General features: G+C 30.0%; 1 protein-coding gene across 1 annotated transcript in view; it reads right to left on the bottom strand.

Moving 5' to 3' along the window:
• Positions 1-3,551: 3,551 nt before the first annotated feature.
• LOC123292719 (ALK tyrosine kinase receptor) overlaps positions 3,552-17,998 on the bottom strand; it is a 36,846-nt gene continuing 22,399 nt past the window's right edge. Inside the window, exons 3-19 of the mRNA XM_044873433.1 lie at positions 14,483-14,696; positions 13,575-13,834; positions 13,050-13,205; positions 12,275-12,414; positions 11,764-11,930; positions 11,499-11,695; positions 11,174-11,339; positions 10,909-11,056; positions 10,539-10,842; positions 10,035-10,475; positions 9,871-9,972; positions 9,610-9,811; positions 8,741-9,026; positions 8,485-8,675; positions 7,992-8,427; positions 6,827-7,042; positions 3,552-3,965 (exon numbers count right to left, since the gene is read on the bottom strand). Coding sequence (XP_044729368.1) covers positions 3,552-3,965; positions 6,827-7,042; positions 7,992-8,427; positions 8,485-8,675; positions 8,741-9,026; positions 9,610-9,811; positions 9,871-9,972; positions 10,035-10,475; positions 10,539-10,842; positions 10,909-11,056; positions 11,174-11,339; positions 11,499-11,695; positions 11,764-11,930; positions 12,275-12,414; positions 13,050-13,205; positions 13,575-13,834; positions 14,483-14,696 — 4,040 coding nt within the window. The remainder of the gene's footprint in view (positions 3,966-6,826; positions 7,043-7,991; positions 8,428-8,484; positions 8,676-8,740; positions 9,027-9,609; positions 9,812-9,870; positions 9,973-10,034; positions 10,476-10,538; positions 10,843-10,908; positions 11,057-11,173; positions 11,340-11,498; positions 11,696-11,763; positions 11,931-12,274; positions 12,415-13,049; positions 13,206-13,574; positions 13,835-14,482; positions 14,697-17,998) is intronic.

The following is a 17,998-nucleotide window of genomic DNA, read 5'->3' as shown; positions in this document are numbered from 1 at the left end:
CATTTTGCTATAAATAATATCTGCAATATTCTATAAAAATACTCAGATTGTTTCCGAAGGGGCTTTATACAAGCGTTATTTACTTTCCAAATACTATTAGAAATAGTTACAATAGATTTTACAATAAAATTTTATATATGTTTTTTTTTTTTTTTTTTAATAAATAACGTTTTAATAAAGGAATGAAATTCAATGCAAACATTCATTAATAGAGTAATCCATGTCCCATTTTACCAATTATCCAACTCATTATCGATATATTTTCTTTTTTTTTTTAATTTTTAAAATTTACATATAAAAATAAGCGTCTATAAATGCACTACAATTAATTGTATTTATTGTATCTATTTTTTGTGATTTTTTTCATCATTTTTCACACTTTTTTTAGTAAACGTCGAATAACATTATTTTTAACATTTAAGTGTTTTTTTATATCATTTTTTTAATAATTTTTTATATTATTTTAATTTTTTTTTTGAGCAAATTTAAAATAAAATATAATTTTGAGTCATGCGGTACAAATAAAAATATGAGGTAGAGGAATCTACTAGCATTCTTATTTTTATTCGAACACTGTGTTTTTTGCTAATATTTAAAAGCTTGTTAATTTGTTTTACTCTCGAAAGTAGCTCGATTGTTTTAAAATCGAAAATTTTGGATAAATGTACCGCAACGACTTTTTTTTAGTACAATGTCCAAAGTACAATGTCCAAAGACTGGGAATATTTTTGTTTCAAAATAAATATTAAAATTTCGAATTAAAATTAAATTTTTCAAATTCTTTTGAAATTATTCTTATTTTTCGTATTCATATTTTTCGGACGGATTTAAGTCATTTAATTATTTATGTTATTGATTGTTTTTTTCCCCAACGAAAATTTTAATAAATATTAAAATATTTTGTATTGCATTAGAAAAATTTTCCAAATAAAAGTATTATTTAAATATATTTATTGTCATATCGGTTTAGATGTAGCAAAAAATTCAAATATTTTTTTTTTTAAATCATGAAGTTAGTCACTCAACTCTGAACGACATATTTTAGATATTAAATTAGTTTTGGTTTTATTAAGTACATTCTTTCAAATCGCTAAAATTCGATCATATATAAGTACCTGTCGTATAGGCGAAATCAGAACAGCGACACACTAAAAGCCAGTCCCCTTGAATTGTGAGTACCTACTTTACATACTGTTATTATCTGCGTATATCTACACGACTTTAATGCTAATATGTTACCTTGCATAGATATATAATATTTAACGGAAATGCTGTTTACAATCTCAATGTAATAATTATGGTTTTCATGGTTTTTACTCACGCCGATGTCATCTTAGCGTTGAAATCCCCATAAAATTGAAGAGTCTGTCTAAGTAACAATTTTTCGATATTTATATTAAAAACCAATTTTTAAAATTTTGTCTGTCTCGGTCAGTTTAATTTTGACAGGACTTACAATGATAGATAGCTAATGTTAAAAGGAGTAACTTAAGCTACTTTTATTTTAGGGTTGTTAGACTTAGGGTTCCGCGTAAAAGAAATTAAAACTCAGTAAATGAGGGCAAGGGAGGTGAAGGCTATAAAACGGGAATATTTGCTTTGGAATATGAAACAGGAATATTTGTTTTTGAAGTTGAAATCAAATATAATATTTGATATTTAATCATTAGATTATTCAATAAATTATATTGAAAAAAATTGGGATTGCCTTGAAATGGTTGGTTGCTCTTAAAATTTTGACGTTTCAAAAATTTTGCCGCCCCTAAATCCAGCACTGCCAGTATTAACATAAAAGTAAAATTTGAAAAAATCGATAAAAAAATTGTATAAAATTCTGAATTTATTAGTTTTTTTGAAAAAAAAAAATCAAAAAATGGAAATCTGGGAATAGGATGGACGAAAGGTTTTTACGACACATTTAAAAAAAAAGCTCTTTAAATAATAAATTCCAAGTAAATGTAAATTGTTGTGTTTCAAGGTGAACGAAATTTCTAAATCAATTTAAATTTCTAAAACTTTCTGATTTGTTTCCGTTTCAGTACGTTGCAGTTTTTCTTAGCAATTTTTAGCACTGCACAAATTGTAAATTAGTGAAATAAAATTATTATTAATAAAAACGTTATCCATCACATTTTTAGTTTTTAGGTAGAAAAGGAAAATGCTGCCACAGCATTATAAGATAAGTTAAAGTTTTCTCAATTATTTTAACTTAATTTTTAGAACTATACAAATCGGAAGGAGACAAATGCACTCTAAAAAAATAGTCTCGTGCGGTGTACCCCAGAGCAGAATCCTGTGTCCAATTTTGTAACAAAGTCATACAGCGAACTTTCTAAAATTTCTTATGTCATTTTTTGCTAGTTTGTAGAGATCAGTCATCCCATAAATGACGTAAAAAATTGTTTATAAGAAGGAATATCATGAAGAAAAACAAGAAGACTTCTTTTAGTTTGTTTATAACCGCCTTAAAGCTTTGCGATTTTTAAGTATTTCGCCTATATTTCTCACAAAGATTCACAAAAAATACGTATATTTATAATGTTAAATATTAGATAAAATGTCTTTTTTCCTTTTTTTAAACTATAAAATTTGTTTTCTATTCCTCAGTCTTTGACTCTTTGATTCGTTGTGTGTTCAAAATTTAAAAAATGAAAATTCTGTCTCGCATTTAATCTCGAGATTTAATAGTCTCGCGAGTTTTTTTTGTTGAAAATTTGCCGATTTTTTTTGAATAAAATAAATAAATGTTTTTCTCTCCTTATTTAATACAGTCCACAAATATTTTGTCAAAAATTGCAGGATATGGATTTTTTTCACAATTCTTTTCAAACAAGTGTACAATTTATAAAAATATTTACCCCTATTATTTTTGTAAAGTAAATTGTCTTTCACATAATCAGTAGTGGGGGAGGGGGTGGTTTTAGTTCAAGATACAATAGTACACCAGAATTTTCGTGTCTGTATTCTTTATGTTTAAAAATAATCTGAATTTTCCTTTCTCTTAGATTCGATTGCTCGAAAATAGGTTTAAATTTTTCCCCAAAAATCCAACAAGCTGCTATTGATTATTGGTGGAAAATTTTAATACTGTTCATCAGTATTATTTGCTCGCCTCTTTTTCCAATGCACTTTCGGTATTTTGTATGAAATAAATCGGAAAATATAACTATCAATATTTCTACCGACAATTTTAGGCATGGATACTATGAATGTTAAAATGCTAGAAAAAACAGCTCTGAAAACTGTCTTCAAAAAGTTCTAGTAAGCCAAAATATAAAATACTATCTGTAATTGTAACCTCGAAAAAAATTGTTTGGTTGAGTTGCTAGAGGGATGTATTTTTTGCAAAATGTAACAGATTCTTTTAAAATTTTAATTATTTTTAAACATTTAGAATAATTTTTATGTTCTGGCACGGCCCACAAAATAATTTTCCAAATACCCTGTGTATATATTTTTTTAACAACAAATATAAAAGTTGTAGGTATTACAATGTTCCTTTTTTTTCCAAAAAACGATTTTATGTGATTTTTTAAAATGAAAAATAATTTTTAACAACTGATCTCAGATTCAGCATTTAATAATTCAGATCGTATTGAATAGGGACCATTTTGTGTACGATAATCATTACTTGGTTGTATATTTGCATAAGGTTTTTTGTTTATATTTTGTTGTTTTAATAAATTACTAGCATCTAATGATATACCACTTTTTAATGTTGGCTGATCTGATGTTGTATTGTTTGGTGTATTAGTTGTGATTGTTGAATTATTTACAACAATTGGTGATGGTTTAACATTATTATTAATTAATGAATTATGATTATTTATTGCATGATTTACAAGTAATTTTTGTGATTCGATTTCTGTTGGGCTTGTTGTGTTTGTTGGATTATTTGTGGTCGAATTATTTGTTATTGTAATCTGTTGTGGTGGGGATGAATCAATATTTATTAAATTTTCTACCTGTAATTAGAAAAATATTAAAATTATTAAAGTGATGTATTAATATACACAACCAAAGTATTAAAGAAAAATTTTGTTAACTCAAAATTTTGCCAAAACAGCTGCATCTCTGCGAAAAATCATCGAATTTGGAACCGCAAAAGCTCGTTTGAAAACTTATACTTTCTAGATTTGGAATATATTATTCAAAAATATTTATAACCTCTTGCCGCTTTGCACGGGGGTTTAAAATGGTGAGAAATGTTAGTGTGAGTAGTGTAAGAGAGATGTCTAATATATACAGAATCACAGATATTTATTATTATTATTTATCATACAGAACACATACAGTACAGCACAGTACCGTATAGTTAAAATCATGTTAAAACTAATACTATATTTGAATATGTATGTCTAAAATATAGAAAAATTCTATTTTTTGACATGTTTTAAAAACTAAAAGTGGGAAACAGATAAATTTTTTACAAAACAATATACAACGGCGTAAAAGAAGGTAGTTTAAGTTTTTCGAATGAATGATATCTAAGTATTGAAAAAATTTCAGTACAATAATTATTTCCTAAGATAGAAGAAGTATCAATTTTGCTTGGAAAGTAAATATCTTGGTCCAAAACGCTTGCACGGGAAGGTTTAAAGCTCATTTTTAAGAAAAATAAATCAGCTTTGGAATGGTCTTAACAAATTTGTTTTAAAATAATTTTTAATTTAGTGTAAAATAATTTAGGTATGATTTATATAAAATTAAGGGTTGACAATTCTCATCCTTTGAACCTTCTGTGCAATTTGGTCAACAAATGTAGATATATGATAAAATTTTTTGAGCAATAGATTCAAAAATTAGAAAATATAAGTTTTCAAACGATCTTTTGAGGTTCTAAATTCGATGATTTTTCGCAGAGATTCAGCTAATAAAAAAAATTTCCTTTAATAGCTTGGTTGTGTATATAAAAATCTTAGCGCCTTCAACATTTAATAACGCGTCTTTATTCTTTTAGGATGGTTAGTTTTTATTTTAAATGTGGAAAACAATACCATGATGTTATTATTGTAAAACTATAACTTTAATCAATTTGTTACTAGTTTTCAATATTTTAGTTTTTTAGTTAGTTTAGAATTTTATGCTAAAACTTTGTTGGAGTTTTATTGCAGAAATTATCTGAAAAAGTTAAAATTTTTCTGATTAACGAGAATCAAAACATGGATTTATCTTAGACTCAATGCGTAGACAATTTTTGTATAACTTAAGTTGCTGTATAAAAGATGTTGCGGTTTTTTTTAAGAAGAGAAATGTGCCTTCCCTCTTTTGTGTAATTCATCGAGTGGCAGAGCTGATTTTGTGTATAATAGGCAAACCTAAAGGCCTTTATAAAAATTACACGATAAACACTTTTATTTATGAAGTTGGGCGAAAATGGACGAAGGTAATAATGTGATTCTTGTATCTTTTCTTATTAACCATTCATTAAAACGCAGCGGTATGAGAAGTCGAGAAAAATATGGCCCAGTTAGCAGGAAAAGATCTATTTTAGCTTTAGTAAAGATTGAAAGATCTTTTAAGGTCACGCGTGGAAGATAACATGGATAGTTTAAGAAACCTTTTAATGTTATTAAAATTGTTTTTATTACTTAAGTTAGATAATTTTACTCAGAACTGTCCAAATTCTATAAGACTTTCAAAATAGTTGGAAAATTCTCAAGTCAGTTAGTTTTAAAGTCCACATCTTAGGAAACACTATAAAAACTCATTTGGACATTCAAAAACGACTATTAACTCCATTAAGGGCATATCGGTTTTGCAAAATGTAATTATAAAATTGGAAATCATAATATTTATACGAACATAGTAACAATTTTGACTGCCGGATTTGAATAAATTGGAAGATGTAACAGCAAAGGACAATTTAAAGATGATAGTTTGGACTTCTGGAGATTTCCCTAATTAATTATCAGTGTGTATATATGACTTTCATCCAAGAGGTTTGTAAAGAAAACAATTATTTACATTGAAAAGACTAGTTCAATGAACGAGGCCCAGATCAATTAAAGCTGCTAGATCATATTTGAGTTCGTGTGTGGTACCCAAAATTGTCAATTACATCAAGAAAGATAAGATGGTCATTACTCAGTGATTTTTGCACCTTAAAAAGGGTTTCTTTGCAGAACATATTGAAATAAATCATATTGGATCAAGAGCCCGCAACGATCTGATATTCTTTATTTTATAAAAGCAGAAAGTTTCCCTGTATTTGTCTTCAATACAGGTAAGAACGATTCCCAATTATGAAGTTTGGTGACTTTGGCAGGTAACCCATAGAAAAAGTATCACGTAGGTGTATAAAATTGGAAAAGATGTTTCCCCAAATATCTGACCGTTTCGATTGTGCCCATCCCTCTAAAACAACCTCCTCCAAAACTTCGTTTTTCAGTTTTATATATGCTAGAAAAACGTGGTTTTCTCCATTTGACCTCAAATAAAGTCAAATTAAAAGAGTTTATCGAAAAATTTCACTACCTACAACGCAACTACTCGAAAATGTGAAAGTTTGCTACTTGTTGCCTGCCAAACCCACCATCATCTAAACTTCATAGTCGAGGATCGTTCTTACTTGTACTGGGGATGTAAAAATTGAAATTTTCAGCTTTTATAAAATAAAAAAGGGCAAATCGTCGTGGGCTCTTTCTCTATATAAATTCTTTGAAAAAAGAGTGTCACCATTTTTTAAAAGTCGATAATTTTACTACCTAAATTAGTTTGGAGCCCTTGAAATATACTCAAACCGAAAAAACTCAAAGGCCTGCTTTAACTGAGGACAGATAAAAAAGCAAGAGCAAATACAAATATAAAATTATAAAACACTTACTACTGGCGTTTTGTTTATTTGTTCATTATCAACATTATTACGTAATAATGGTGTTGTAGATTTTGATTGTGGCATCATGAAACTTGTTTCCCAATTGTTTTCAATTACATCAGTTTCATCTTCATCAAGTAATGTTTCAGCACTTCCATCATATATCGTTGTGGTACACGATGTTGTTGTGGGTATTGGTATTAAATAATCGGCAGTATTTGGTACCTACGATATATTAATTGAATTTCTAATTTAATTAGTTTTTTGGCAGCTTTGATCTTTAGCGAAGCAAGTTATAACATCCATTTTTTGATTCTCAAAACACTGAAAGCAAAGTGATAGCGGCAACTAAACATCTATGGCATAAAAATCAATGTGTTCTATCTAATGATGATAATTAGGTACTTTTACTTCGTTTTATTAAGAAAAATAGAGCTGTGAAATGCCATAATTATGAAACAGCTGTGCTTGTGATAATCTAAACTACGCAATTTGGACCCTTCAACATTTCTCGTTTGATTTCTGGTAGTATCTAAGATCAAATATACAGTATACATTTTTTTCCACATCTAATAAGCGTATTTTTGTAGCTTTTTTAAACTGGGTATCACTGAAATAGGTTGCATCAGAATTGTTACTAGCACACCTATATTCGCTTACCTTAATAGTACAATAAATTATTTAAAAAATCATGGTAACAAGAAAAAAAGTGTTGTAACTTTGCAATTTGGCACAGTTATTTATTTGGTTGTAACAACTTACCGATAAATCGACAACTCAGGGAGGAGAGGTCAATTTTGAAACTAGAAAGTCAAATAGAGTAAAATGTGCACAAATACTTCACCTACCACTTTTATTTGAATTTTTTTTATTTTTTTTTTTTCCATATATTCTTTTTGTAATTTGTATAAAACTGTTTTTTTAAACCCTCAAAAGGGGGTTAAAGCCGCTCCCCATTGAGTACTCCATTTTTCGGTACGAAGTTGACGTTATTACAACCCAATAAACAATTGTGCCAAATTGCCAAGATAGTGCCAAGACGCACAACCTTTTTTTCTTATAGATATTTAATTTTATTGTAGGTACTATAAAGTAAAAAGTGCAGTGCAATGCATTAATTATAAAACTGCTGTGATGGGACTTTTATAATCTATGCGCAATACTAAAATCTTACCTGTAAATAAGTACCATCCGTATTTTTTGGTCTCATAACAGTCGTGTCACGTTCGGCTGATGGTGCTTTTGTAAATACTGGCAAAGGATTATTAATAACATCAGGATCTTGTATACAATAACCTAATCGTTCTAAAAGTACAGAAAATGTGGGCCGTTGTTCTGGTGTTGGATGCCAACATTGTGTCATTATACCATAAATCGGTCCTGGACAATTTGATGGCGGTTCCAGTCGACCACCACTGGTTACTAATTGCATTACTTGTCGATTTGAACATCCTGTGTATGGCATAAAGCCCATTGACATAATTTCCCACAATAAAACTCCAAATGACCAAATGTCAGTTTTACTAGTAAAAATACCATCAAGAAATGCTTCAGGTGGCATCCATTTGATTGGTAACATCGCTTTACCACCTTTTCGGTAGTAATCAGATCTATAAAAATAAAAATTTTAAAAGGTTGTATCGAATAGAAACATTCCAAAAACATACCTGTAAATGTCTCTCGACATTCCAAAATCTGCTATTTTAACTACTCTACCAGGACCTTTAGTTGTTAATAAACAATTTCTGGCAGCAATATCTCGATGGATAAATCTATGTTCTTCCATATATTTGCAACCTTTGGCAACATCTATTGAAATTAATACTAAATCTTTCATTGTTAAAGGACTCGATCTTTCCTAGAATTACAAGTTATAGGTAAATAACGGAATTCAATTGCCAAGAGCAATTTAAATTAGCTTACTGGTTTTGGGCGACTTTCTCTTAGAAAATTTTTCAAATCACCACCAGCCAATAATTCTAAAACAATAAATCGCGGATGTTTATCGAAACAAACACCAATAAAATGCACAATATTTGGATGATTAAATTTTGACATAATTAAAGCTTCCATCAAAAAATCCATTTCAGCTTGTTGTGTAGACATTTCTGGTAATGTTTTTACGGCAACAGGCATTTCTACAGCATCACTTTGCCGCGCCTTATAGAAACCTTGATATACCTCACCAAAAGCACCTTGACCAAGAGCCCTAGAAGAATTAAAAAAGAAATAAATTTTTTAAAGTTTTTATATTAAATTTAGACCCTAGTTTGTTACGCTTACAAATATTGATGCTATAAACAAAATTTGTTTATAGGTAAATAAAATACCTTAATTAGGTAACTAAAAATCGAAAAGAGATATCTATCTGAATTTTTTTGTGTGTCTCCAGGACGAAAAATGTGAGGTTGAGCCCGTAAACGAGCATCATAGTTTTCCCGTAAGGTGGTAAATTAGGGCAAAACTTCAGTTTCCGTTTTCTCCAAAACTATACAAGATAGAAGGATGAAAATTATCTGGGTAGCTTCAATTATTGAGTCTTTTGATTGTAAACTAAACCTAACGGGTAGTGTTTAAAAAAAATTTCGAAATGGTGGCTAAGAGCGCCATTTTTGTTTGGTCTACCTACTTAAATATTTGTGTTTTTTAAAATTATCTAATTCATAAAAAATGCAAGGTCTGATCTTCGACACTGTTTATAAAGCGTATTTGAACAATAAAGTCAGTCAATTGTATATTTTCATTTATTTTATATTGATAATATACGTAAATCGATAGTTTTTTAAACTTACTTTACTAGACGCAATTGATCTCTTGGTATGTCTTGCAAGTCTTTTAACGTATAAACTTGCCCTCCAAACTCATAATTCGGATTATATTCTGTTAAAAGTACGTTATTATCGGATTGCATACGAAGCCTGTTTAATTGTAATTCGGCGCCGGAAAGCATTTTTCTCCTTGATATTTCCGATTTTCGACGTTGATGGCGATTATCTATTAAAAATTTTTTTTGATTAATATTAAAAAAAGGAATATGAATTAGTTTTGCTTACATAACATTATACATAGAACACCAAATCCAACAGCAAGGAAGAAAATTACAAGGATGAGGATACCAATAAGTAAATTATGATCAGTAGGCGTATCATTGTTCACTGTAATAAACATATTCAATTAGCTTGATTATAAAACAACGATTTTAAAACGTAAGACTTACACAAACAAGTCACATTATCCCGACCCAAAAACCAATTCGGAACAGGGCAAATACAAGCTGTCTGTGCCCGATGTTCGTCTAATGCAACACATCGATAGTAACAACCACATTTTTCACTTTTCGCTGGTATTATTACAACCATCCCACTACCGGTATGTTGACCTGGTAAAACTTCACGGTGTCCTTCCAAAGTAAAATTTGAAATATACGACGTTCCACCTTCGCCATTAGTTGTATTCGGTGTCCATGAATTACCACCTGAATAGCCACCACCGCCACCCCCATTAGTACATCCTCCACCTCCTCCACCAAATCCACCACTTCCAGCACCATCTTTTGAATCGTAACATGGCACTCCGCCAAGGCCTCCATCTTCAAGTGCATGTCCACTAAACATTGTGAAGGTTGTGTTTGGTTCCCGATATAAACCACCTCCAGCCCCTTTAAATTATAAAGTTTGCAATTAGTTTGTTAGATCAAAAGGTTACCGAGTACGAAATTTACCGGAAGTTTTATCAGTGGTTATGGTATGTCCATTAAATGGTCTTTTCGCTGTTAAACCATGTGCATGATGAAGATTATTGTCCACAAATTGGCCTAACCCTAGACCTCCACCTCCGGCAGCCACAAACAGTGGCTCAATAACTGTTTTACTATTTTTCCGTTGAATTCGAAAAATATAAGTAGCTCCGCCTCCTCCTCCCCCACCGTCCCGTAAAATTGCTTTTAATACTCCGCGAACACCTGTTAAGTTTCGATCTTCATTCCAAAAAGCTTGGCACGATGAATTAGACGTTCTGCCTAAACTCTAAAACCATATTTTTAACCGTTTTAATAAAAATTAGATTTTGCTTTGTATAACATATCCATTTACCTTTACGCAGGCACTGCGGCCTTCTTGGCCAATTAGCATGTAGAGTCGTTCTCCTTTGTGTAGTTCTACAATGCCTTTAACTATACTTCCCCTAGATGAACCCATACCACCAGAGCCTTTTCCACCACTAGCGCCCTTAGCAATTATTCTAAAAAAAAAAAAAAGATTGTTTATTTATTCTCAGATTTTGTTGCGAATGGATCAAATTTTTTAATGGTTTAGATTTAGGCAGAGAGAATCGCAAATTAATAAAAAAGTTAATTACGTGTAATATCCAGTACTCGGAACAATCCATCTTTGTATTCCTTTTAATGGTTTAGTATTTAACACTTCAATTTGATCTTCTAACGATGTTTCTTGATAAAAATTTGAACAATTTTCTGGTGTGGGTCCGTCTTTACCTTTAACGCCACAACTTGTTATTTGATAATCTAAAAGGAAATTCACACAACTTGTTTCAACTCGAATATTTTTGTATCATTTTAGTTAAAGATTATTGATTCAATTAAAAAAAACACAGGTCTTTCCTATGTATGTAGAAGTAAAGAGAGGAATTGTAAAAACTATTTTAGTAATGAAATATAACTTACAAGTTTGATTTACAAAATCTTTATGCGTTTCTTTAACTTTTGGTTCAATAAATTCTGGTGGACTCCAATAATTATAGCCGCGTAATTCACTTTGAGGTATATTTAGACCAAAACATTCTGGACTCAATGATATATCATCTAATGCCACAATACTTAAAAATCTTAAGCCCTTCTTGGCATTAAATTGTAAATAATATCTGAAAGTATAATTTTTGTTTTAACTTAAAAAGACTTTCTTTTATTATTTTTTTCCAAATTTACTTACCTATATGTTATATTGGGTAAAATTACAACTCCTTTATGCCATTTGTCTTCTTTATCAGCAAAACTCCACCAAATTTCTGTGCTAACATTATCATTTGGTTTAAGCTCAATTAGCATTAATGCTAAGCCACTTTTATGAACTCCATATTGATGATAATAAAATCGAACCTATTTTAAAACAGTTAATGAAATTAGTTTATTATTTAGGCCTTTAAATGCCTATACCATTTAGGAAGGAACAATTTCGGCTAAGGAAATAAGGTTGTGGTAAAACCACGCGACAATCGCGAGTAAACGCTAGGAGCTAGGATATCATAATTTAAACCCACCCTAAAATGTAAGTACAATTAATTCAAAATATTAGCCACCCCTACAATTCTATCTTGAACTAGCTCATATATAAATAAGCCCATCAACTTAAATCTAAATATAAGTCAATAAATAATATTATACTTGTACAGGAAAAATTCCTATTCCCTCATAGTTACAAGTTAATAAAACCGAAAACTTACCGAACATGAATTATGATAGGTAGAACTTTCATTGCTATGCACCGCTGGCGGGGGATTAAAAATAGCACTACTAATTGAAGCTGTTGCAGCAAAAGACGCTACATCAATATATTCAGCCATGTTAACTAAAAGATAATGCCCTGAAAGTATAAAATAAAGATTATTAGTAGTATTAGTATAAAATAAAGAATTAGTTTTATTTTATTTTGGTAATATTTTCAAAAATCATTAAACAATCAAATCTGTTTAACGGGTATTTGAATGGTTTAAAGCAGTCAGTTGCTTATTTGGGATTGTTTTCTTACCTCAGGATTCCGTGTAAAAGTCCAAGTATACTAAAGGAAAAACAGTAGTTGGCAGGCAACATTATTCTAGCTAACTTTCTGATAAGGATACTTATGATACTTATTAGATACTTTCGACTGAACTGTCTTTGAGACGCGGTTTATCTTGTTTTGTCTTTTGTGCAGAATATGAAAGGGAATACTTGATGATCCTCTAGACACTGGCCCATATGTTAGCGAGATATGTCATAAGTAAATAAGTAAAATTTTCGAAGAGAATTAAGCCTGTGGCCATAACCAACCGTATAAGAAGTCAAATTTTGGAAGTCAAAGATGCTTTTTTGTTGGGTAATTGTTGTATAAACATTAATTAATGTGCGAAACTGGACTTTCAAAAAAACTATATCAGCTACTAAAAGTAAAATATATTAGCTACTTTACTTCATTAATTTGTGGGGATAAATCAGCTGTCAATAGGATTCAATACATACCTAAGCTATTATGGTAAGTGTGATCCATTGATGGGCCTGTGCGATTAAAAGATATAGATCCATGGTTTCGGATCCATATTATTTGTTTGGAAGGATCATTTTTCCATCCACACCAACCATCTTCAAAATCACATCGGCCTCCAAATGGGATTTTATCTAAAAAAAAGGTAAGATAAGAAATTGTCTATTTACACTGTTATTCATAAATCGATAAAAATAAGACTCCAAGTTATTCTAGAATTATGATCTTCGGCATGTACAGAGTGTTTCCGGAACAGTAGGAGATAGTTAAAAGAATAAGGTCTGAAATTCATGAATTTGCCACTAGTTTACATGCAATCTTTTGACGTGTCGTTATCATTAATCGTACACACTTTCCTTCAGAATTATTTTCTGCGGGTGTATAGCCAGCTTTTTAACTTTTTTTTTTTGGAAAAAGTCGAGGTTAGCGTATTCGTCGATGATAAATGGAATATTGCAATACTAAGTTTGGAAGTGAAAAAATCGTTAAAAAAATTTACATACCGCAATCTTGAAGTTCATCTTCACCATTCTTACAATCGTGATTAATATCACACACTTGGGTAACATTGACGCAAACATTTGTTGTCGCACAGCGAAATTGGTGCGGTACACACATATTGCGTTTTGCTGGTTCTGGATAACAATCTACCAAACGAATGTTATCAATTGCAATATGTGCCGGTGCAAAGTGTGGAATTATTTCTAATATTAATTTAAATTCTTGTGAAATTCGACCAATTTTGAAAGTATGTTTCCGCCACCTATAATCAGATAACAAATTGTGTAACGAGATAAGTTGGTTGCCGCCTACGGAATCGGTGAGGAGAATTAGAAAAAAGTGTGTTCGCTTACCCGCTTAATCGAGTAATGAACTAAAAGTCTGCTTCAAAAAAGTCCCAAAATTGCCTATTTTCATGTTTTAGTGTAAAACAAGACTAATAGAATTTTTCGGCAGGTTAGAAAGTTTCGTCACTTGTACATGTTGACTAAATCATTACATCATTAACAGGTGCCCGCCCCTCCTTTTATCTAACTCAAATAATACAATTGCGGTAAGTACTTAAGCATGGTTTTAAATTTTATATTTATGTTCAACAGCTTTTAAACCTTCTCCAGAGCATGCTTTATAAAAAATATTAAATAAATAAGAGAAGGCTGAACTTAAGCAATCAAGATTTTGCGGCCGATTTCCCTTTTATAATGTGAACTATTGCTCGGTGAATAGCAGATTTTCCATTCTACTATCACTTTACTTTTTATTTCGCGCGCAAATAGTTTTTCAAACTTATAGGTGAGAGGTAACTAGAGAAGAGTCAGTTAGCTCTTTGTTAATTATGTCCAAATCAGATTGAGTAAAGTTGTTATAGAAAGAAAACTTCATAAAAAATATCAAGTAAAAAATGACTTACATTCGGTAACTGTTTCCCAACATTTCATGAACAATCCATTGGGTTCGTGTAGTATCAACAATTTCACCAACAATTTTGATCACTGATGCATTCATATTCGCTTGATGAAGATATAATTCTAAGCTACATTGTTCACTGCTTGGAGCTGTTAATTTCGGCGATGTAATATGTAGCTCTCGAGTGTTCTGAGTTACATAGAGGGATAAAAAATTACCTGAAACATATGTGAAATTTGATTGTAGTAAGTGCATTGAATAAATTTATTCTAGTATATAATAGTTTTGGTGTATAATATCACAAAGGAAATAATTATGTTTATTGATTGTGTTTATAAATAAACTTTCGGCCATATGTGGATATGTATATTACATACATATACTCCAGTAAAGTTTCGATAAACAAAAACTGTTTGTTGTTGAATAATATAGGCAATCTAATCAACAATTATGCTATTGTAAAACTACACTCCACATAAAAATTATCGCAATCAATTTTCTTATCAAATTTTCCCTTAAATTCAAATAATTGTAACTTCTCGTAAACTTATTTAATTTCAAAATTTGTATAATGATTTGAAAACTTGCAGTTTTTTGAATTTTTAGCTAAATCTTTAAAAATAAAGTCCTGTTTTGTCTCCTTAAATTTTCATAGTTTATCGCCCGCTATGGGATGCAATGCATTTTTTTCGTAATTTTCACTAAAATTTCAAAAAACTTTTTGTCACAGGCAAGATAAGGTTATAGTTAATAAATTTAAGGCTAAAACACGTGGGAGGTAGCTAGGTGCTTATGGTATAAGTTTCGTAACTACGATAGCCAAAGTTATTTAACCGTTAAATTACGAAAAAAATTCATTGCAATCCGAAAAGAGTGTTTAACTATGAAAATTTGTGGAGACATACAGTTCTTTATTTTAAAGAGGTAGCGCTGGTGCGGATTTATGCTTAATGCCGCCCTAGGCCCGGTTTGATATGCCATTATTTGAAGTTTTCGCAAAGTTAAAACCAGTATAGTTAAAACTGCAAAGCCAGTATAAACATTTTCTTTGTTTTCGCAAAGTTGCCATTATTTGAAGTTTAGTGCAATGTTGATAAAAATTGTTGTTGTGTAAATTTTGGCGACGAGTGTATTATTATTAACTACTTTTATTAGTCTTTTACATTTTATATTTGTCTGGAAATTTGTCTAAAATTTTTCATAGAAAGATTAAAGATATGATAGATGTCCTTAAAGAGTCTCTACAGCGTTACATCAGACATAGTTAAGTTTAAAAAAGCCAATTTAGACATACTTGCCTTAGTGCGAAGTTGCTTGGTTTGGGAGCTAGGCGGCGGCTTTACTCTCTAAAAATGAAATAGTGAAAAATATAAGAAATCACTATTTTGTAGTGACTATTCACTATTTTCACTATTTCAAACTTAAGAAAGTAAAGTTGAAAATAAACAAATTTTTTTGTGACGTCCACATCAAAATTAAGTTCAGGCTTTTAAATAAAAATAAAAGTAAAGAATGATTATCAGATCTTTTTTTAATTGCTTATGTAATTTTTCAGTTTCATAATTATTCAATTTACTCCCCCATAATATTAAAAAAAAAACATGTAACCTATGAGTGTGACTGTCATATGAGAATAAAAATACCATAATAATTATTTAGAAAAACGTAAAAATACTAATAAAAGTTTTCGAATTCCCTACATTTTACTTTCAGTGGCGGATTTGCCTACACCTTACCCAGATAACAGTAGAGGTACAAACACTAAATTTACCAAAAACCTAAGAATATTAGCAATCCATATTTTAAAATTTTAGTAATCCTCTTTAAAAAGGTTTACTAATGAATTTAGATTCATTTTGGAACCTTTTAGAATGATGTCTAAAATCAGTAATTAAGTAGATTCTATATTTTATTGGCTAATTTCCTATTTATGGTTATGAAGTTGATTGAATTTCTCAAAAATTTCTTCAAATATCTATTGATCCTATCCTAACAGATGTCAAAAATGAACATCGCAAGAATTCAGTCAAATTAATGCACTTAATATTTTAAAGAAAAGCGTGATGGGGCTTTTCAATAATCGAATGAGGGAATTGTCTTAATTTATGAGATTCTTGTACTACTTTTTTCGTTGATTCTGAGCGAGAATAATAAAAATTATATACATCAGTCAAAATTTGTTTGTCCAATCATTTATCCAATCCTGGACAAATTATGAAGCCTTATTATTATTCGTTTTAGAATAACAAAAAAAAAATGGGTATTCATCAATTTTAAGCTCATGGCACATTAAAAATTAGCAGGTCAGGATTCTTTAAAATGTTCTTTTTGTATTTATAACAAATATTTATTTAGAAAGCCTACGATTCTACTCAATTTATATCTAATACGACACTGTTTATTCTCTAAATATGTGTAAAGTAGGGTACTAGTAAATTTTAACTTGTTAGTAAATAAATTTATAGCTTCAACTGCTACCATAGGTACCGATAATATTAAAACAGGGAACAACGATAACATTTATTTTATTTACAAGAAAAAAGGGTGCACCGGCAGGTATATCTCCCTGACTCCCTGTTTTTTTTTTTTTTTTTTTAAATAAATTTCTAGGTAATTTTGGAATATAGATAAATATTTTTTTAAATATATGTGATCATATTTAAATTGAACTTTTATATTTATAAATTATATTATTAATCCAAAATTATTAAACAGATTGAATTATTACACCACTATTCAGGAAATAAAGGGAATTATTCATCTCTTCATTGCTCCACCTATATGTTTTAGTATAAAATACAGGAATTTTTTTTAAGTTGTCCTCTTCATACCAAGCGGAGTTGAGGTAAAAAAAAAATGAACCTGTTAAAATCATTGTTTCTAATAATTTTGTTCAAAAATATCTTGTTAAATTGTATAATAGGTATGAACAAAATATATAACATACTATATTATATTAACATTTAATACAAATCAGAGAATGATAAATGGGGCCACTGTCTTGGCAAAATATTTGAAAATAAAGCCACAAGAAAATCGTTTGGCTATCAAATTTCAAAAAATTTCACGTTGATTAAGATTAATATATTCGTACCAACGGATAATTGTGTTTGTAGGTTGCCATTTCGGAAAAACACTATGTCGCTTGTTATATCAAATTACAGGAAATTTTATGTTGGAAAAGATAAAAAGTTGGTTGAAAACAGTGGTAAGAGAAATCTCAGTACCAAACATCTTGGAATTTTTTTTGATTTGCGTGTGTGAGGAAGTCGGCGAGTATAGACAAATCTTGATATGAAAAGTAGGTTTTTTGACTACTAGAAAAATTAAATAATATGGCAAAGTTCGAGTCGCACTCGCAATTCACAAGACGTGAACGAAAAAATGTTCATGAACGAACACACACGTGTTTACACAAATATTAATACAAAAGTAATATTAATACATTGTCGTGACCTTGAGAGTAAAGAAATGGTGAAAATTTCGATTTTGGATTTGTGTACCAATTACAAGAACTATC

Source organism: Chrysoperla carnea, chromosome 2, assembly GCF_905475395.1.
Source record: "Chrysoperla carnea chromosome 2, inChrCarn1.1, whole genome shotgun sequence".
NCBI classification, from domain to species: domain Eukaryota; kingdom Metazoa; phylum Arthropoda; class Insecta; order Neuroptera; family Chrysopidae; genus Chrysoperla; species Chrysoperla carnea.
This window is presented reverse-complemented; position numbering and strand designations above follow the sequence as displayed.